General features: G+C 38.3%; 1 protein-coding gene across 1 annotated transcript in view; it reads left to right on the forward strand.

Moving 5' to 3' along the window:
- Nucleotides 1-12,063, forward strand: part of ATPsynD (ATP synthase, subunit D) — a 33,186-nt gene extending 21,123 nt beyond the window's left edge. The window contains exon 4 of the mRNA XM_067135298.2: nucleotides 11,815-12,063. Coding sequence (XP_066991399.1) covers nucleotides 11,815-11,907 — 93 coding nt within the window. The 3' untranslated portion in view covers nucleotides 11,908-12,063. The remainder of the gene's footprint in view (nucleotides 1-11,814) is intronic.
- Nucleotides 12,064-23,555: the final 11,492 nt, after the last annotated feature.

The raw sequence follows: 23,555 nt of genomic DNA on the forward strand, positions 1-23,555 counted from the left end.
GTTTTGGAAAGTGCAATTATACGTTGATACTTATATGAGCACCAGTGCTTTTCATATATGTTGTCTGGTGTTTAACACACTTTTTAGTACACTGCTGTTTTTTAATAAGGTTTTTATATTTGTTCTTTTGTCTTTTTCACGCCTTTAAATACTCTCATATCTCATCTGTATCTTTCACTGTAACCGTACATACACGACGTAAAATGCATGTCGAAAAGAAACATATCAAGTGTTAACATAACCCTTTTGTATAGTTTTCATTTGTATATACATTAGTATATACAAACAATATATGAACAATCCCTTCAAAGAGACCTGCCGATGGACTGACTAAAGTGATCCTATGTGGTCATAGAAGAAGAAGTAGTATATTTTTCTCTCAACACATTCTCCTTCCTTGTTCCCTACAGAAACATCATGAGGTTTAGCTGTAATTGTAAACCCTATGTAGTAAATTGGCTCAGAACACAAGTCAAGAACTTGTGCGATATTAAAGGTCACAGTATACATGCAATGGGAACAGCTTGCCATGGGTGATACCGTAGCTTGTATGTCTCCTGTACCTGCTCAAACTTTGGAAGTAGTGGTTAACATTCATAATAATGTATAATACAATGAACAAAACAATATAGCTAATCAAGTAATAAGGGCGTAGTTATTGCTAATATGATGTTAGTAGAGAGACTGCGCTAATGAAACTCAATAAGACATTCTGAATAAAACAAAGTCCAATCAATAAACAAACTATTCTTTTATGATATTTAATCGTAACCTTAAGTTTATTTATCTTCTTGACTTTATTCCCATTAATGTAGACATGTTTGCTTCTACTTTTCCCTCATGTTTGTTTAATTTTAAAATTTTGTACAAGCTTATGTCTTCATTTTCACAAACTTAGACTCTAGATCATTACTTAAATTAGGATCACTTCCACATATTAAAGAAATCAGGTTCCACATTACTCCCAACCATCTTCGGACTGTAAATTTGTGATAAGGACTGAAACATTTTTTCATATCTCGGTACAGTTTTTGACTACTGAGATGGTTACTCTGCAAGACCACCATGGTACGACAGACTTTCAATACAGGATCGCCTGCATGTTCTTGTTTTTACAGGCATTATTTCAGAAAATAATTACCTGAAAATGATAGTGTTTAGCAGGCTAGGTTTGTGATATAAATCCTCCTTGAGAACAGATCTGGGAAAACAAATTCTCGAGAGAATCTTGATTCAGTCTGTGGGTTAAAATGTACTTCGTTCCTAGATTCTGAACTTCTATAATAATAATAATAATATTGTTTCTTGGTTTTATGTCCCATTAACTACTATACAGTTTTTGGAGACACCTCTGAACTTTTGAGATCAGATATTTCAAGAAGGAAATAGTAAGAATAGCTTTCTGGAACACTTAATTCTCCTCCCCCCCCCCTTGTTGGTCAAACTGTTAACAAGACCACACATCTTATTTAAAATTTCATCTTGTTTTAACTGAATACCAAATGCATTTTTGCTAGGGCTTAAGAAATGGCCGAGCTGTAAGAATTATCAAGATCATACTACGCCCTTCCCGCGTCCAGGATGGGTCACGTAAAAGAAATCCCAACTAGTCTCTCGGGGTTCTTGAATATATATGTATAATTGTTTTACATGGGATCGGAGGGAATGCCGATACGTCGAGTAATATTTTATTTACCAGCTAACTCGGTGGACATCTCCATCCGACATACCAGTTGACCGCATGTATACTCCAAAATTTATCACAATAACTCTAAGTTGCCTTACATCATTACAGAAAATCATAAATAAGACCTCATATGAAATCTTAATAAATAATAGTTGAGAATTGGACATCTTTTTTTTTTTTTAATTCAGTTGTGAAATTAAAATTCAAAGTTAAATGAATAGTTAACATTTGGCCACTTAAAATATCTGTTAGTGATCATAGTCTTTATTCTCATCTTTTAATCACAATTGAAATGTGCTAATAGTTCATCGTATTACAACATTCATAGATAAAATTTATAACATATGTAAAATCAGCATGGGAAAATTATGGGTTCATTAAGCATACCTGCCAACTTTCCCGATTTAGGCGGGAGATCCCGATTTTCGACAGTTTTTCCCGCCTCCCGATTATTCTGTTATTTCTCCTGATTTTAGATTATTTTTTGGTGTACTTCAAACATGTGTTTTCAAATCCCGCCATTTCAGCATTGTACGCCAGTGGCTGGAAGTCCTTCGCTCATTGGCTACTTTCAAATGAAATATCGATGTTTATTAATACGAGAAATGCACACGAACGTGCGATGTCTATTGAAACCTGTACCAGAATGAATAGAAATGCATAGTGTGACGACTTCTGCTGGTTGATGTGTTCCTACACTACGTGGCGCTGGTGTAGGTAGTGATCAGCTGTCTCCGAACATGTGATTCTAAATGAGATCTGATGTGTCTTAATTCGGAATTTGTCGTTTAAATAAATGATATGAAACCATGTGTTCATTAATGTGATTGTGTTCCTTGTTTTGAAAGTAATATGTGAAAAATACATAGGAAATGTTTTACATTTGGTAATGATTTAATGACATTACTTCTGAAATTGGTTCGTCAGTATCTTAACGAATATCTCAAACATGTATTTGTTTATAGAGCTAAGAAATCTTTCATTAATTCACCACGAAATCAAACTCGGTTGCAATTGTCAATTATAACCTTAAAAACACATGTTCAACTGTTTATGTACACGCTACGTGATATAAACATATTAAAACTCTGCAGGCACCGACATTATTGTTATGTACCGGTATGTAATTTACTGTATAATCTTGAATACCATCCGCACCCTTATTTTGAAAGAATTAAAAAAAAAAAAAGTGAAGTCAAAATTATTTACAATCTTTACTAACACACATCAAATGATTAGAAAATACAAATAAAAGTAAACAAACATTTCCAAAACGATAATCAACGAGTTCATTCATCATCATATACCTGCCAACTTTCAAAAAGAGAAATCCGGAAGATCCTAAAGCAGAAAATTTTTAACAGACCCGTGCGTCGCAAAGTCTTGAGTCATAATGAAAAAGGACGGCAAGGGGAGAGATTAGAAACGGTACTAATACAAGTCAAATATATGTTATGATCGCCCCTGAAATGAAATACTTACACAAGGTTACATCTTCACGAGTGCTAGTCTGTTTCCACTTAACACTGGGAACACTTTCCGTGATCGTATAACACAAGGAAATTAATCCATTAGTGCACCTTCTTCTTCTTTTCTAGCCTATTTCAGTCCACTGCTGGATATAGGCCTCTTCCATATGCTTCCATCGTCTTCGGTCTTGAGGCACTTGCAACCAGCGTGTTCCAGCCAGCAGCTATATGTCGTCGAGCCATCTCTTCTGGGGTCTTCCATTGCCTCTCTTATGTTCCCATGGTCTCCAGTGAACAATCCTAGAGGTCCACCTGTTGTAGTCTTGTCGAGCTACGTGTCATACCCATTGCCATTTTAGTCTTGCTACTCTCTCTAGGATGTCTGTTAAATTAGTTCTTCTCCTTATGTCCTCTGAACGGATCTGATCCCTAGCATCTGTCGCGCCATGGCTCGTTGTGTTCGCTGAAGCTTGCGAACACTTTCCTTCGTCAGAGTCTTTGTTTCCAGACCGTAAGTAGTAACTGGCAGCACGCACGTATTATAAACCTTGGTCTTCAGGTTAATTGGAACATCCTTGTTGGTGAGAATGAATCTTAGTTTTTGGAATGCTGTCCAACTCATACCTATTCTGCAAGGAATTTCTGCACGTTGGTTGTCTTTTCCAAGTTTTATCTTGTGTCCAAGATAGATGTACTCATCGACAGCTTCTATATATTGGTTTCCCATTTTAAGTGGTTGACTGTCTGGACTTAGTATTTTTGTTTTATTAATGTTCATTTCCAAACCAATCTTAGCAGAGGCAGTTTTTAATTCTTGGATTATGCTTTCTAGCTCATCTAGATTTTCACTTATGAGCACAATGTCATCGGCAAAACGCAGGTGGTTCAAATACAACCCGTTGATTTTTATTCCTTTATTATCCCAATGAGGGTTTTGAATACATCTTCCAAGTGCATAGCGTCTGAAAAATCGGACGTGATAAAAAATAAAATTGTGTGATATTTATGCATGTGCTTCAGAAAGGCTGTAGCTAACAATAACCAAGAATACATCATTCTTTGTCCTTACTATTCATTGTCAAATCACACTTATTGCGAGCATGGCGGCAAGATAGTACAGAGTTGTGTGCAACAGTCGAGATTTTTATTTATGAATTAACAGATATTTCTGATAATTGTAAACTTTGGTATGGACCATATTGTTGGGACTCCTATGAATGTACTGACACACAAATATGTCAATTGTCTTATTATTGACATGACAGAGGATTGTAAAGTTAGCTGTCCTGAAAATCTGATACTATGCACAGGAAGTCCTACTGTCTCAGACATTTGTATTCCCTTACTAGTTTGATGGTGAGTGAAATATTGGAAGTTGTGGCGGAAGAACCGACATTTGGAGAGGAGCAGCACATCAAACCTCCTAAAATCCTGATGAAGGGTGTGAAATGGTTGATGGTAATGACAGATGAGTATGAGGGTAATCTAAATTACCTTGGTAGAAACCTACTTCTGAGTAAATGTGAAGGGCAAACTTCTTCAACCAAATATGAAAAAGGGGAGGCTTTGCCCAGTGGTAGTCAAAATATTACTGAAAATATAAAGATGGAACTGAAAAAAAAAACATGCAAAAGGAAGGTGCCGTACGAAAATAAAGAGTGTCATACATAAGACTGGGCCAGTGGCTATAGGATACCTTTCCAGTGTATATAGCAATGTAAAATGAAGGCTGAAAGATTTTGGACTTGGAGGAAGTGTAGTTTTACCTCTCATTGATGCAGGTGGAACTGAATCAGACAGGGGGCATACAATATTCTTTTAAAACTACTTTACATTCCTGAAATTGCTGAGACATCTGGCTTCAAAGGGAATAATTGTTATTTATTAACAGTTACAAAAGTATCCTATATAATTTATTATTTCAAGGAAACCAGACAGAGAAATGCCCCCTTCAAAGAAAGGCAGACAGGAAAAAGAAGAACGAGATCATACAACTGCAGAAGTTTTGGTGGTGCGTTGCTGGTGAACTGGAATGACAACAGTTTTGTCATTTCTGGTGCATCAAGTTGGTCCAGAGTAAAAAAAAAATGCAAAGTGTCTGTACTGAAAGATGTTAGTCCTATAGTGGCATCTGATGAGTGGATAAGCTTGACCAGTTTGGAGTTTATCCGAAATGCTCCTGTGGATATCATAATCAGTAAATACATAACCGTAAATAGCGTATAGATACTTTAGTGGAAATTGTAGATCTACTTTGCAGTGTAAATTGGATAAGGTAATCCAACTCTCTAACACTACCTAGCTTGCAACATTATTGTTCAATATAATGCTGCATAACTAGTGTTGTTGTACTGACCTGAATGCATAGCGTCCGATATATCGGACGGCCTGTGTGAATAAAACTATCCCTTGTATGAACTTTATGATTGTTGGAATGTGTTTCTGCAATTATTAAGAGTAGAAATGTGTAGATAAATTGAAATAAAAGAAAAAAAATAACTATGCACTAATGGGTTAAGCAGAATATGCCTTCCTAAAAGACTGATCATATAGTTTCTTAGTTGAACTCATTACGAACACCACTAAAAATACTAAATCGCTTACAAATTCGTCACGCAATTCCACAAGTTTCAGAACTGCCGCCAATGTTGCTTACATCCACACACAGACAAAGATTTTCACAGCTGCTACGAAGCATGACACAGGTACTAAAGTTGTTATGTATAAATTCACAGCCTGCTACTTTTCACGGATATCTTTTCTTCAAAATCACAGCCTGCTACTTGTTTGGGAACATCTCATTGAATGAAGTAGCAGTTGAAGTCGAACAGGTGACAAAACCACGGTGATAATCAATAATGTGATTATCGATACATTTATCGGTCGAATTTCAAACACTGCATCTCGTATTACCAGCTACTATCGAAAGTCAAACAAATCCGATTTGACCGTAGAAAGCGAAACCAAGCGCAGATATTCAAAATCCGTACAATAGCGTTTATCCGTACAACCGTAAAACACACTCAACATCCGTACATTTTATGGAAAAACCGGAATACTGGCAGGTATGCCATCAGTACCAACTTCGGAACTTTCATCACCATCACCTTCCCACAAAATGTCGTCATCGCTGCCATCCATAGCATTAGACATGCTACATTTCCTGAAGCTCTTCCGTATGAGATCTCCAGGGATACGATTCCATGCCGTCAAAATCCAATCGCGAATACACGACTCGTCAATATCATATTTCCTACCAGCGGCACGATTTCCAATAAGTTCGGCTTCCCGAACTGCTTTCAGTTTCTCACTCACAGTAAAATATCGCAAACACTTTGCGCCAAGCACGGAAGTACCATATACTGAGAGCAGAGAGGGCATTGTTGCCAAGCCGCGCCGGCTGTGATGCCCGATTTACGCGCATTCGGATAGGTAAATTTCCCAAAATTTTAAATAAGACCCGCCCCCAATTTTGGAAGCGATCTTTTCGAAAAAAACGTGCGGGTGGTATTCAAGATTATATGGTAATTCCTACATAACTACTTAATTTATATGTTAACAGCTTAAGGAATCTTACTAGCACTTCATCCCGTCAGTCAGTTAACTGGACACCTTGGACATTTTCTGGGTATGTTTTGTGGTCGTACTAGCTTGTATATCTTTCCTTACTTCTTTTATTCAGAAATAAAATCGACATCGTATGTAATGGAAAATTAATTTTGGTACCAAGTCCTGAGCTTGTTCAGTATAGCACCGAAGTCAATGAGAAGCAATAATTGGAGGTAAACTCTCCAGGCATTTTTGAAATATTTCTCCCCATAATGCTTCTTGTACACCAAGAGTTCTCACAACAACTTCCTGTACATGAGAAAACATAAATAATAATTCATTCGATGGGTGAATGAGATAGTTGGATGAGTTACTATTTTCTTGTAGACTTGTTAGGGCTCAAAACAGCCTGCCTTTTGCCTCCTCTGTATTGTTTTGTAGAGAACCAATACATGCTGTTCAGTCTGTCACTTTGCTTGAATGTTTAACAATATACCCACCCTTTCATTTTTGAACTGATGAAAGGAGCTATTTGTTCGTCTTGCCAACTTGATCAAAGCTGATCAAAGGTAAGCTTGCCGTAAATTTTTTTCTGAGCTGTACTTACAGCTTTTGCCATGGTTCTAATCTGACTGAAAAATGATGTTAAGGGTGCCCTCACTTAAAGGCAGATCTTGACATGGGATAGCCTTCGACCACATTATGAACAGCGTGGGATCTTTTGGGATAAAAAATGCCGTTTTTCATTATTCTGCGTACATTATTAGAAGAGGAGATTGTAAAATCTGTATCAGATTCCAGAACGTTAAGAGGAACCTACGTTAGAAGGTGCTATGACAAAACGTTACAAGAAATAAGAATAAGGAAGTCAGTCGCCTGCACTCTAAGAGTCCAGTGACTTTTGTTGACTAATAGAACTGTAAGATGCCCAAAGTTAAAGGAAGTGCATTTATTAAATTAAAACAATCTGTTTCACAATATGGAGAAAATATTGTTTATCGCCACCTGACTTGCAACCCAAGACATAGCAAGCTGTAGGCATATGAACATGCGGTAGTAAATTTAAGCATATGTTAAAGTATACTGTACGTCCTACTTCCCTAATGCTTAATCTTCTTCACTTTTTAGTTCACGAAAAGTTAACACCAGATATTTTGCGCATATAAAACTGGAGAACGTATAAAACTACCGAAAAAGACCCAAAATTGTTTCCGCCCTTCCGCATTAAGCTGACAAAAGGCGCGCGTACTTGGACTTTTTATCAACAGAAGCCCTGCAGGTGGCAGAACATGTACACTGTGTCTGTTAACATGTGATTCAGAGGGAGTCGTCACACTATTAATTTCTATTCGTCCTGCCTGTACGCTATATACGCGTGAATCGATTGTAAATCTCTCGTTCTTGTATGCTGTCTTTGTGTTCATTCACATCAGTCTAGTCGATTCTAGAGACTGTAATTGCTAGATTTGGAGTCTATTTTAGTAATATAGTGACAGAATTTCAAAGGTAGTGACTAGAGACTTTTCTAGAGATTTTAGGAGCCATTTGGAGACAGTTCTGGCGAATTTTACTCTTGTGTTGCGCAAGACATGAAGAATAAGCAGTTTTGACCAATTGTATCTCCTGATTTTCATATAAAAATCTCCTGATATTTGGTTTTGTAAAGTTGGCAGGTATGGTTAAGGTATTACACTTGTTTGTAGATATCCATTTTATCCATGTCATTGTTCTTAAGACACTTTGTTAAAATAAGGTTTATTAATTTTAAGTAGAATTATCTCAGGATATATATAACATATCTCAATATAAGCATCCGGAAAAAGTGATGTGGGGTTTTTTTTTTTTTTTTTTTTTTTTTTCATTAGCATTGAAGTTACCATATTACTCAGTCATGTCTAAAATGAACTTCCCTATATAATCTGAATTAATCATTAAGTCTCACAAGGTAATCAGATCCTTAAGTGATCTTAAATATGAATATGTGACCGCGCGAATCAGTTGAAATCATTTGGGAAACACCATTCTTAGACATTTTGTGATATCAACTGATCTATGTTCCTACATAAAGTAGCAATGATCATCCATATTAATCTAAGTATGCCATAATTACTGCATTAGAATGCAACTTTTCAGAAGAAATCCTAAGTTAACATGTCCAAGTGAATCAATACTCTTAAGGATATCTTTTAATGACTCAATCCTACCATACTATTCCACGAAGTTTAAAATACGTCACCTTTACCGTAGTATATGGATTCTCGACAACATATGTTATTTAATCGTGAATATATATAATCCTAATTTGCGTCAATCTTCTCATTTTTCATTTCCATCTTTTATTTCATCGTAGCACATATAACAGCATTACACCTTCATTACTCACTTTAACTCGCATCTCTTCTTATTACTCTAAACTCTTCACATATTAATCTCTCTTGATCCACAAGTAATTTTATCCTTGTACATTCTTAAACCATTGGACCAATATCTTCTTACATCATATCAACATCTCTTCTGTGTGCTGCCGTTTCCATATCTCATGTTACCCTATCTTATTATGACAACGTAACACCCATATGTATCATCTACATATCACTTGGATTCCTATTAACATCATAAAGTATGCTACTCGTAAGAACTTTACATCTGCTACGTCATAACCTCTTTGGATAGAATGTCGCATGTTCCTAACTGGAGTTGGGTTACATTTCTTTATGAAGACTACCTATGTCCTTTATATCGATATAATAACAAAATCACTTGCGTGAATCTGACATAAATTAGGTTATTTTGAAGGCTATAACGACACATCAAAATTCTAGCTACAAATTGTCAACTCATATTAATATCTATGAATCTACATATTTTTATTTAAGAAACATTTCTTTTCCTTTCGCTTCTGGAATCCGCTATCGTGGGTGATTGTCCTGCTGCATAGCTGGCTATGTAGACTTCATCTGGAATGTTGGTTCAGCTTGTGTTTATCCAGGTAGCCTGCTTTGCATCTTTAGAAAGCCATTGTCATCTTGTCTTGCTCAGATACAAAAATAAAATATAAATGTGAAATCAGCTGTTGCTTGTTAATCATATCAAAGCCTTCTAATATACTGTACAATTACGTTTCTTTTGAGGTTTCTTTGTGTGATTTCCAATCTCAATGAGACCTCTAAAGTGTCTGTATATATATCGCACTATTTTGATTATTTGCTTCTCTGGTCAATACTATCTTCTTACCGTCTTTAATATGGCTGGTCTCCAAATCTTGTTTTTTATTTTAAATGAAAATAACACACTTTGTGATGATATTCTGATATGCTCCGCATTATATCGACGTTTTATCACTGTTGATATCTTTTCTCAAATTATCTTCTTTTCTTGATATTTTTTTTACGGTTCATCTTGCTTCCTAATTGCGATACATCTGCTCACTAAGCTAGTTAGTCATTTGTGGGGGTTTTTTTAGTATTGGTTTTTTAACAATTCGAATCCCTGTTTTGTCTTTTTCACTGCTATCATGATTATATATATTTCGACATTGTGTTATCCTGAGCTTCTCTGTGATATTCTATAAAGTTATTCACTATGTTTAATTTCGTTGTGGGTAATCGCGTTTACTCCAACTGGACTGACTTTCATTTCCTACATAGTGGAATGGCACAATATGAATTATTAACAGAGTCGGTGAATTCACTCATGCTTTCAGTAACAATTGAGGAGTTGGATGCAATAACAGTGTAAGTAGATTTGTTATTTTGAGAAATAGAAGCATGAATTTTATAAATATTCCAAGTTAACAGTAAGGCATATAAACGGGGTCAGGAAATTCATTTCTCAAAGAATTTGATTCATCACTTACCTAATAAGAAAGACAGACTTATTTAAAAGGTTATTTTATACGCTGTTATTGCATGAAGCAGGAATGTTAGATTTTGTCATATACCAGTACTAGCTAATGTACCTGTGCTTTGCTACGGAATTCTACATTGTATACAGAATTGTAGGTTAGGTAGAGTACACGCTGTGAGCAAGATTGTACTAAATTGTATAGCTCTTAACATTACTCTAGAAACGCGATGGAGAAATCGCCAAACGTCTTTTCTCATATGAAGACTGCGTTAGGAAATTTTCATTGTAATGGTAGGCCCGCTTGCCTACCATCATTCACAATCAGGTTGGAGAATTTCCATAATAATGGCAGCCACTCACTCTCCGCCTGCCTTTTTACATCCTCAGAAAGATGGTGTGCATTCTTAAGGCAAAGGCTCACTTAGTAGTAGTAGTATGATCTGGTCTAGAATTGCAATTTAGGCATATTCCAAATTATAGCACCACAGTTCACTAAACTCAAAATTCAACTGTGAAAAGAGCCGTTTCTTAAAAAGAGCTTCTTCCTCTTCACTTTTATTTAATTCTACAATCATTTTATTCAAAATTAGCGGTGAACAGGGGGTTTCTCCTCTGGCTTGGAGCAAAAAAGTGTAGTGAATTGAGATTTTCCGACTCATCGGGTACTCCTAGGAAACAGGTTAGTAAAAGGGCATAGTTTTTGCCCTGGGACTCTCTACTATTCGACTCCCCCCCGAAAAAGACTAAGAGTGTTCACGGATCACGGCTGTCTGTGGCCTAGTCATTCCAGCTCTGGAACCTTGGACTGTTAGATCAGCAGCGTAGTACTGTTACATGTAATCAATCTCATAATGGAACCGTGTTGAAGATGATATATTAAAATCATAACTTTCTTTTATTTACAACCACCTATTCAATACACATATTGATCTTCAGAAATTGTTTTTAAAAAATTGACAATATTACTTTTCATCTCATGTATAACACATTACCGTTAATTTTTTATTTCATTAAAATATTTAACTTCAAAATCCCAGAAATATTTAATGGATACCCTCTATAATTCTAACCTGAAGCCCCACATGATTCCAGTCAAAACAGTACTCTGAGAGTAGCCTATATTGGATATTTCATTGATTTCCTGCAATAGAAGTATAGGGACAGATTTCCTCGGCTTGATAGCACCAATAGTGGTCTTGCATATAAAGGTAATTTTCAGTAAATTTTTTATAATTTTCTGAAACTGTATTATGTTTGTTTCAGGCTCTGGACCCAATTAATCGTCCAACCTTCTGGCCTCATACTCCTGAAGAACAACTTGGTTATGAAAAGGATAAGGAACAAGCAGCACACTGAATAATATATTATTATTAGTAATGTGGATACTGTGGAATCGTAGTAGAGAAAGAACATTACATTTATTACTGTTGTATCAAGATTCTGTGGAACTGGATGATTGGTCCAGTAGTGTATGAATGCATCTGTCTGTTGAAATAAATCTGTTACGTTGCACATTGGCAGCTGAAGTGCTATTTAGGATACTGTCAAAGTGTAAGAAATTGTTTCAAATATAGGAGTTCAGGAGGGTTGAAATGTTGTAATTCCAATTATTGTAACTAAGAAATCTTGCCAAGTTATTTATATCACGAAATGTGGAGAATGTAATGTAAGTTAAGAGTATTGATTGATGTGCACAGACCGGGCGAGTTGGCCGTATGGTTAGGGGCGCGCAGCTGTGAGCTTGCATCCGGGAGATAGTGGGTTCGAACCCCACTGTCAGTAGCCCTGAAGATGGTTTTCCATGGTTTCCCATTTTCACACCAGGCAAATGCTGGGGCTGTACCTTAAGGGCACGAACGCTTCCTTCCCACTCCTTGCCGTTTCCTATCCCATCATCATTGTAAGACCTGTCTGTGTCGGTGCAACGTAAAGCAACTAGCAAAAAAAAAATGCGTACAGTTTATCAAAGATGGTTATCAAGTTTTAAATGCCTGCTAAAATCGTATCTTTAAGATATTTACCGTATAATCACAAATACCACCTGCCACCAACTGATACTCGCTCCCTGTTTTCTGATTGCAAAATTCAAAAAAAAATTGCAGATTTATTTACAAATTTTGTTAAATTTTGAAAATAACAATTTTTCAAATTTCACAAAATTGCTAATTTCAGACCTATTGCAAATTATGAAAACACCACATAAATCAGAAATAAAATTAGTTTAATGTACAAATCAGTCGCAATTAAACGTCCTCAGTGCTACTGTCATTGGGAACTTCCATCAATACCTCCTTTACTATGGTCTATCGAATTCGAAATTCCAGAGTTATTGAAATTTTTTCCTCACTGAGCTGTTGGAGATGCAAGCCCATGTAGTCTTTATCTCGTTGCATAGAAGTTCCTCTTTGTCGTTTTCACTCCGCTGGTTGGTGTAAGTGCATGATCACCGGCAAACACCATCCACCCTCCAAGGACACTCCTGGAATTATGGCAAAATCTTTTTCCTTTACAGGTTTTGCAGTGTGCCCACAATAACTCTCCAACACATGCATGCTCTTGTTCTGTAATAAAACTCCTAGGTGATGCTTCCAGGCACACGTCACCCAGTCCTCAAATAGCTTGTTGGTCTTCCAGATGGATTTTTTGTTTGAACGAATGACAACCGCCTGACTAAAGGGATATTTAAATATATAATTGGATTGAGGAGGACAACGAAATGGGTGGAGGAGGTTAAGAAGGATGCAGAAGAAATTAAAATATCAGAATTGATCCTCAACAGAAAGAAGTTCAGAACTCGAGTAGATGACCACAAATTCCATGAAGAGCAGCGGAAGAACAGGCCCAAATTTGTAATATCTGAGGAGCAGAGAAAAATAAGAAGTGAACGAATGAAGTAGTTCTGGGAAGAGAAAAGAAGGCTGTCCAGAAAGCATTAAGTTTCACACGGTCCACAGTTGGCCAAATTCGAAAGCAAGAAGAAGAAAAATAAGATAAGTTACCTTATGGAAGTGTTTTTCTATTCAGAACCACAAATAGTGATCGGTTCTGTCAGCTAACGTGCATAACTTTACCAACCAGAATTACTTCTCATTATCACCTGTTCTGATGCAACGCTTTTAGAGCTCTTAATGTGAACGATATTGTCTTGGGACATTTCGTATAAAAGTCCTTTATTCATCCATGGCTTGCCATAAAACCCTCCTTTTTAAGTTCCTTTGTGTTCTATAAAGATTGTAGTTAGCATATTTCAGTCAATACACCATAATCTATTTCATGTCCATCATCATCATAATCCCCTTTTCCAGCTGACACCAGGTGGGCGCAAATATGGTTCCTCTCCACCACTCCTCATCCAACACTGTGTTCTAGTCCAGATTCCGTTGTCCTATGCTGTTTTTCAGAGTCCATCCCCCATAATCTTGGTCTTCAGCGTCCTATCTTTCCAGTACTTGTCTTGGTAGTCTTTTTTTTCTTTCATTCGCTTGACATGTCCAGACCATCTCTATCTGTTCTGTTCCATTTCATCATTTAAGTTTTTCACATTTAGCTCTTTTTGTATGTCTTCATTTCTCATTCTATCCCTCCTTGTCTCCTGTATCATACTCATCAAGAATTTAATTTCAACTATTCTATCCTCAGAGTCATTGTCCAAGTTTCTGCTGCATATGTCATTATAGGTAAGTAATATCCCTTGTACATTACTACTTTAGCCTTCATTGGTACATCTTTATTCCATTTTGTACCTGGTGGTAAAAGACACTCCCTAGTTGTATCCTACTAATTTCTATATCCAGCCTTCCATTTTCTGTCAGTTCACTTCCCTGGTATTTGAAGTGTTCTACTATTTTGAGTTCCTTGTCTCCAATTTTGATAGTCTTTTCCTTTTTTTACTTCATCTACTCATCACCATTGTCTTGCCCTTTTCCTTGTTAATCCTCAATCCTCATTGTTCAATCCTTCTATTCAGTACATTCAGCTTTTTTACCTCCTCATCTCCCCAGATCACACACAATCATCCATGCAAACATCGCTACATTCATTCTTTCCCCTCTATAATCTTTCCGTGCTACCTTTACAATGTCATCTATCACCATTATGAATCATAAAGGCGACAGCACACTCCCTTGTTTTAACCCATTGTCAATTCCAAACCATTCTTATTAACCCACTCTTGTCCTCACACAGTACAACAGTTATCATATATTGCTTTTATCATTGTTATTAGCTCCTTGCCAATGCCCCTGTGTGTCAGGCTTTCCCAAACTTTTGTTCTGGGGATGCTGTTGTATGCCTTTTTTTAAGTCTATAAAAGTCATTACTACATTCCCAGCTCTTTTCTATAATCTGTCTCAGAATGAAAATGGGTTCCACTGTTGACCTTCCACTTCTGAATTTAAATTTAAATTGTTTCTCTTGTAACTGGCTTTCCACCTTTTCTATAATACTTCTTTCCAATATCCTTTCCATTATCTTGGCAACATGGGAGATGGTGATTCCTCGGTAGTTCCGGCACATCTTGCCTCCTTTCTTGAATATTGGTGATAACCCCCTCTTCCCAGCCCTCGGGCAAATTTTTTTTCTCTCCATACACATTTGAGTATTCTATTAGTCCATAGGAGTCCCGTTGGGCTGCAGCCTTGATTATTTCTGTGGCTACTTCATCTGAGGATCATTGAATCAAAACACACTGTCCATCCTTGGACGAAATGCTGTTTGATAATGATTCTCCCAATTTAGGTAGCGCTGAATCGATTTATGCAATTGGTTTCTTTCAAAAAGCATTCGTTCCTAGCTTAAAGTAACTTTGAAGTGCATTGTTTGATTCAGAAAAAGCTGAGTCCACAAAGACAACTGGAACAAAATGCACTTTGTCACATAACATAAAAATCCACTAATTTATTAAGTTTTTGCCTTGCATGTTTTGACAGCTGGATGTTGATAACAATACAAACTTGAGAGCTTGTTGCAGTTGGTGGGATCGACATCTGTTATTATTGCACGGTTTTACTATCAGCCATTAGGCAACAGTCAAGAATGAATTGAAAACGGTCTGTTCAGTTAGAGATTTTATACGTAGTGTGACAGAAGAGGAGTTGCTAGACTGATAACTAGATTAATACAGTATGGAAAATAAAGTACCTATTGCAGGCATCAGTAGTGGGGCGAGGAAAAGATTAAAATTGAAAGAAACAGCCGTAAAAAGGTACAAATGAGGTAAGTTAATCTAAATCTGTTTGATTCATTTAAAATAGCATGCCTGAAAAAATAAAAATTGCTATTTATTTTTCTTTGAGAGGGGGAAAAAATCAAGTTAAATGCTGAAATTCCTGCTCATCAAACAAGAGCACATGCCTTTCATAAACATGTGAAGGATGATTTCTTACTACACATTGTGGGAGATAGTCTCCTGGTTCTTAACATCTGGACAGAAAATCAAGCAGGCAGAGGGTCTGTAGAAGTGGCATCTGCTCTTACAGATAATTTTAAAGAAATACCAGTTTGATGCTTCCACAGGCTGCATCATTAGGTTCTTTTCTGGTGGATGTGGGAGGCCAAAATAGAAACTCTCAAGAACATTTGAATTATGTTTCCAGTGAGAGGACATTCTCGCCTCCTTGCTGATAGGATGTTTTGGAGTCCAGAAGAATCTTTTGCAGAAACATTCTGAGATTATTAATCCTGAAATTTATGCTAGTGATGGGCAACGCTGTCTCTCGAGACTGACGTCACAGATCTCGAGACCGATTCTCCTGCATTGCGAGCTGTGCGACCTCCCAGTAACTGCGAGTGTAAACTGATGGTATATCAGCAGTTATTGTGTGAAATAACGTTCTCATATGGAAACTTGTGAGCCAATAAATTTTGTCAAAAGCCTGGAAAACTACTGCATATTCACAATGAACCCCTTAATACCATTAACGAAAGTGAAAACAGAATGTCAGTATCTTAAACTGTTTACGACTTATTTGGGGTGGACATAGCTGACTAACCCTGCATAATTTGTGAAAAACTGTAGATACGATGTTCACCTACCTGGATACTAGAGGTGTGCATTATTCCAACTTGAGGCTGGGAAAGACGTGCTTTGCTACATATGCAACCACCATTGTACGTTAGTGGAACGTGTAATCTAAAATTCCCGAATTTGCTCCAGTTCTTTCAGCAGGGGTGATGGGCGACGCTCTCGAGACAGATTCTCGTGTGCTGCAAGCTGTGCGATGTCCCAGTAACTACGAGCGTAAACTTGATAGTTATCAGCAGTTCTCATATGTAAACGTGTATGACGATAAATTTTGTCAGGAGTTATTTCAGGTGGACTTCTTAGCTGAATAACCCGTATAATTTGTTAATAACCGTTATTAGGATGTAAACCTACCGGGATGCCTCTCAATCGTTGTCGGCAGGGTAGCTCCTTGTGATTTAGACCGGGCAGGAGGTGTTCTGTGACTGTTGCTCTTCATTTATATTATGTGTTTTTAAGTGTCGGATCATCCCAGGAGTATTTCGGCTGACGTATTTTACTTCTTTTGAAAAAACAACACAGCGGGCTGTGCTATGTGGCACCGCATCTCTTAAAAATAACTGACATCCACGATTTACGTTGCGTTTCAGACATCAACTTCAAGTTTTCGTGTACAACTAGACACAATAACGCATTGCACTGTCGTATACCGGAGTACCTAATTTTTCTTGTTTTCGAATGGGTCTACTATGGACCACGTTAAGCATCATTCATTTACGGTTCTTCCTCTTTCGACCGGCCCAGTACTTCTTCATCCTTTCGGAGTGGGCTTCTTTACGTTCTCGTGACCAGTTGTTGCCGGTCCGTTTTTTGCTACTTTGATCTTGGAATCCCTTAATTTTGTTGATGATTTTTCTATATTCCTGTCTATTGTGTACTACCTGCTGTGATATATTATTTTCCTCCATATCCTCCTTGACCCCTTTAAGCCAGCTAGTTTGTGTCTTCCTGTTCTCCATGTATTCCAGAATTCGCTTGGCTGTTCTCTCTGGTGGCATTCTTTTAATGTGTCCGTAGACGCAGAGTCTTCTCTTCTTGAAGGATGCTGTGATTTTTTCGGTCCTTTTGTATAGTTCCTCGTTTGGTCTCAGTCTAAATTCTTGACCCACTTTCCTGGGCCCTAGTATCTTCCTCAAGATCTTCCTTTCTGTCTTTTCAATGTTTTCTAGTAAGCCCTTCCTGTTCAGTGGAATACATTCGATCGCATATAAACTTTCTGGTTTGATGACAGTGTTGTAATGTCTGATTTTTGCAGTGAATGCAACTGATTTTTTATTGTAGACATTTCGACATAACTGGTAAGCTGCTTCCATCTTTCTTGCCCTTTCCTGTAATGCTATTACTGGTAGTCCTGTTGGGGTTATCCATTCCCCTAGATATTTAAACTTCTGTACTCTTTTAATTGTTCCATATTTGGTGACAATATTTTGTGTCGGATCCTTTTTGTCCTGAATCATTAGTTCCGTCTTTTCGAAGGATATCTGAAGTCCCGTCTTTACAGCAGTCTCTTGAAGTGTTTCAATTTGTACCTTGGCTGTTTCAGTGTCTTTTGCCAGTATTGCCATATCATCTGCGAATGCTAGACAGTCAATTTTGACTCCAGATCTTCCCAGTGATATTCCGTTTTCCACCCCTAATTCCGTCAGTCTCTTCCTCCACACTCTGACCACTTTTTCAAGTATAACATTAAACAGGAGTGGTGACATCCCGTCCCCTTGTCGGACACCTCTTTCGATCTTGAATGGTTTTGACAACATACCCATAAACTTAACCTGTGATGTAGTGTCAGTGATGGTTTCTTTGATTAAATTTCTAGTTTTTTTTTTATCTGTCCCAAACTCTTCTAACGTGCTTATCAAGATTGCTCTGTCGACTGAATCATAGGCTTTCTTAAAATCCACAAATACAATCACTAGATTTTTGGCTGTGAGTGCACATAGTTGTATTATGGAGATTAGGTTGAAAATTTGCTCGCTGCATGATCTCCCTTTCCGGAATCCTGCCTGGTATTCACCAAGTTCTTTTTCTATTATCCCTTCAGTCCTGTTTTGTAGTGCCTTGGATAGAATTTTAGAGGCAACTGGTGGCAATGATGCCGGCCCCGTAGTGTAGGGGTAGCGTGCCTGCCTCTTACCCGGAGGCCCCGGGTTCGATTCCCGGCCAGGTCAGGGATTTTTACCTGGACCTGAGGGCTGGTTCGAGGTCCACTCAGCCTACGTGATTAGAATTGAGGAGCTATCTGACAGTGAGATGGCGGCCCTGGTCTAGGAAGCCAAGAATAACGGCCGAGAGGATTCGTCGTGCTGACCACACGACACCTCGTAATCTGCAGGCCTTCGGGCTGAGCAGCGGTCGCTTGGTGGGCCAAGGCCCTTCAAGGGCTGTAGTGCCATGGGGTTTGGTTTGGTTTGGTTTGGTTTGGTGGCAATGATATTCCTCTGTAATTATTATTATTATTATTATTATTATTAACAAATAAATCGCAAATGGAAAATATCCCGGTCGCAATGGTCACTTACAGTAGTGTGACAATAACCAGCATACTAACGTGGGCAAGTTTTCCTTCGTAAACAGGATCATAAGGGATTGGAATAAATTACCTGCAGCAGTCTTTGATAGATTCTCTTCCGGTATCAAATAGTTTAAGAAGGTGATTAGTGCTAGTGAAAAGTAAAAGCTGTAAACGACGGACACTATTTTTTTTTTTTCTGGATTTGGAATGTTCAGTAGTATTTCTTGTCATATTTCCTTTCGTTGTCATTGCTGTTGCCGTTATTGTTGTAAGGTAATGATGGTTTAACTTCACTTCATTATCATTTGTAACGTTAAGCTAGTAGAAAGCTCAACCTATAGTATTGTAAGCGGTAGTGTTAAGCACTGGAAATACTGAATTTGTGTATGATGATGCTGGATTTAGATTGTTAAGTTAGTAGTACTTCTTGTAATATTTCCTTGAATTGCTTGTTGTACTTGGGTAATTATGCTAACTTGACATATGACGCGAATACTCTATAGCATTGTAAGGAATTATTTCTTTCGTAACCAAAATATGGATAACAAGCAGTGGTCATAATATGATACTGAATGTGGGGTCTGATAACAATGTACACCCACCTATCAAAAGAATTGGAGCAAACTCAAGCATTTTAGATTGCACATTGCATTCAGGCGTAATGGTGGTTGCATATGCAGCAAGGCGCATCTTGCCTAGCCTCGAGTTCGAATAATGCACGCCTCTAGTATCCAGGTACGTGTACCTACCGTAGCCGTCAGTTTCTGTGCTTAAACCACTCATTCGTGTACCTACCGGTGCATACAGTGCCAGAATGTGCATCCTTTATAATTATATTATACTGTGTCAAAAGAGACCTCGGTAGAAATGAACGCCCTAGTCGCTTGTTGACACGTATTTATGAAATGGAGAAGGCCCGTGGTTGGCTATTCACATACTCGGCACAACATTCAGCTCCGACTACCTGTAGGCTAACGTCACGGTGCTCGCCGCACAATGCGGGGACAACGCGCTCGAAATTTCTCGCGAGAAATAGTGCCTGCGGAAATCTCGAGACCTCGTCTCAGACTGCCCATCACTAATTTATGCTGAAATGTACAGACAAGTACCTCTCGCGGACCAAACACACTTCCCCCTGCGGGTGGGGGACGCACATGTAGAATACACCCGCGGTATCCCCTGTCTGTCGTAAGAGGCGACTAAAAGGGGCGACCAAGGGATGACTGAATTAGAACCATGAAACTAATTTTGAATCGTACCATCACGCGGGGAACACCATAGGTTGCCTGTACTTACGAGTAGTACCACTAAATTCGGTACGAAATAGGTTTGTGATTAGTAGCAGTAAAAGCCTGGCCTGGTGGATTCCAGTACCCGTGCGTCGTACCCATGTGTGCAACATTGCGGGTCTGGGCGTAGCCTGTGAGTTGTACCACTATATGAGCAGCACCGTGGGTCTGCGTTGCCTGTGATTAGTACCCACTATGTGAGGAACACCACGGGAATACCGGCGCCCGTGTTTAGTACACCTAGGTGAGGAACCTTCTCGGGTTGCGTTGACTCTGAGTTGGGCCATTGCATGAGACACACCATACGTCTGCGTTACTTGTACGTATTGCAATACTTGTGAGTAGTACCATCTTTTGTGGAACACCGTGAGTCTTCGCTACTTCTGATTAATACCCCAACATGACACATACCAAGGTTCTATTTTACTCGCGACATGTACCATTCTGTGGGGCCTTAGACGTAGATTTTGCACCCCCTTTAGACACCAAGCATCATTGTGCTTTATAAGTGGTTCCTTGGTCGGTAATAATGTTATTTTCGATCTGTATTGAGTCCGATCCACTGGTTTTTGTTTGTTTAGTTGAGTTCCTGTCCATCCATTCATTCTTCATGCCATATTTTATTTTTAATTTGGTCAGTGGATGCCTTTGCAATTTTTGTTCTTTCATTTCGTACCATTAGGGGCCGATGACCTTTGATGTTAGGCCCCTTAAAACAACAAGCATCATCATCATGTACAGACAAGTGGGTGATGTACGAGTTATATGGCATCTGAAAGACGTCAGACAGTTGGGTAATTGGCTAAAAGTTACAGGTATAAGTGAAATGAAACTTATCTTTTTGAGAAAAGCCACGAAAACAAGCAGGTCTATTGTCGGTATTAAAATGAAACCAACTTGCAATTTTGATGATCCTTCAGAAATGTTTGTCTCATTTGAAAAAGGGGGAGTATAAGTTTGAAAGCTTAGCGGAGATCCAGTCCTTACCCTTGGAAAGTAGGGTCAATGATGCAAAGAAAGCAGATATTGACAGTTTACTAAAGAAGAGATTTGGGGATAATTGGAGAAGTGAAGCTCAGCTGCAAATCTGTGTTAGTCTTAGATGAAAAGCCAGGATTCAACAATGGAAACGACATATAATGCAACTCTTTGGAACAAGAAGTTGGTATGGTTTAAAATTTATAAAACAAAACTGAATTCTAGGTTCATATAAATCTAAACTTCAACTTCTAATGTGTAATTTTAATTGCAAATAATTTACACTTTGATAAAATAAACTTTTTCACTTTCAGAATAGACGTGACAAATGAAAAACTTGGAACGTAAATTTGTTTAAAATAGCTCGAAAGATCGATTTCATGGCATTGCATTGAAATTTTCAAATAAAGTGTAATGGAAATATTTTTATTTTTTGTACAAAATAATTTAAAAAGTCAGTGTGAATGGTTCAAAATACACTGAGTCCAAAATAGTATCTCAAATAACCGCGATGTTAAGTAAAAAATGATTTTTCTGATCTCTATTATGTAGTGTATGAACATCGCGCTCAGGCGCGGCTCCATAACTCGATGTGCGGAGCTGCAGAATGTGAAGATACAAAGGTCTGCACACACCAACGCGGGAGCGGGAACAATCCCGTCGCGAACTATAAGCTCTGCACACACCAACGCGGGAACGTGTGCGAAACCTACAATCCCGCTTTCGCTGCGAAGTTCGTCTTTCTGCACACACACCAACGCGGGGAGCGGGAGCGAAACCTACAATCCCTCGGTCGATACGAAGTTCGTCCAATACATTACGTCCTTCATGGCTACCTGTTTGAGGAAGTTCGTGATGGTTTCCTCACGTTCTGTTGCTTCCAGGAGTGAATGTAGCAGGCGGTGCTGATACTTCTTTTATTCGGAAATAAAATCGGCATCGTATGTAATGAAAAATTAATTTTGGTACCAAGTCTCGAGCATGTTCAGTACAGCACCCAAGTCTATGAGAAACAGTAATTGAAGGTAAACTATCCAGGCATTCTTGAAATATTTCGCCCGACAATGCTCCTTGTACACTAATATTTCTCACAACAACTTCCTCTACATGAGAAAATATCAATAATAATTCACTTGATGGGGAAATGAGATAGTTGGATGAGTTACAATATTCCTGTAGACTTGTTAAGGCTGAAAGGGGCTACCTTTTGCCTCCTCGGTATTGTTTTGCGGAGACCCAATACATGCTGTACAGTCTGTCACTTTGCTTGCATGTTTAACAATATACCCACAGAAGTGATGAGTATCATTCATTTTTGAACTGGTGAAAGGAACTATTTATTCATTTTCCTAACTTGATAAGGATGGCTGATCAAAGGTAAGCTTGCTGTAAATTTTCTCCTGAGCTGTACTTACGATTTTGGCATTATCTTTAGCATCGCCCTCTACTACGACTGCCCTAATACGCCTTCTCATTCGCCCGATCACACATGTAAACGAGCGAACACGGCGTAGTTACCAGTTCAGGCGCTTGGAGCGCTGAGAAGCTGGCATTAGTCTGCTTGATGAGACACGCTCAGTGATTATTGCTTAAAGTACTCGTGTAATTTTGAGCCTGTATTTACCTTATTTGGTTATTTCTTTGGTCGTGAACCATTTTAACCCCTTCGGTGGGCGAAGCGGCGAGATCCGCGGCTACAAGTCGCTTGTTTGGTGGGGAACGCGGATATATCCGCCGATTCGAATTTTTTTCTCAGTTGCCTGCCTGCAGAGGTTTATTTCCTTTTTAGCAGCGTATTCGGGATGGGTCTGTCCTCTGATGTGAATTTTTTCAATTATGTTCTCCCAATACAAATGTGTCATCCACGAGTTGCAACATAAAGAACGCAGCTGTGTCCCGGCAAGAACGACCTAAGGCCTAATAGCTCCGCGCTGAAGCTTTAGCTCATCGCCTAATCGTCCCTTGGATGTAATAATATTGCTGTAGAAGGTATTTCTAGAGATTATGACACTGAACAGACTTCTCTGATGACATTTTAGAACTGTGACCTGATTTATTATCCCCAGTCTTGAGTTCATCCTTCACGACTGGAGTGTGTTTATCGCGAGTTACACGGCATTTTATTATCGTACGCATACGTAATACAGTCATATTTCATTATTTCCAACCAAACTGCTGAGACCAGGGTTCTATTCGATCCTTT

The sequence above is a fragment of the Anabrus simplex genome, chromosome 1, assembly GCF_040414725.1.
Source record: "Anabrus simplex isolate iqAnaSimp1 chromosome 1, ASM4041472v1, whole genome shotgun sequence".
NCBI classification, from domain to species: domain Eukaryota; kingdom Metazoa; phylum Arthropoda; class Insecta; order Orthoptera; family Tettigoniidae; genus Anabrus; species Anabrus simplex.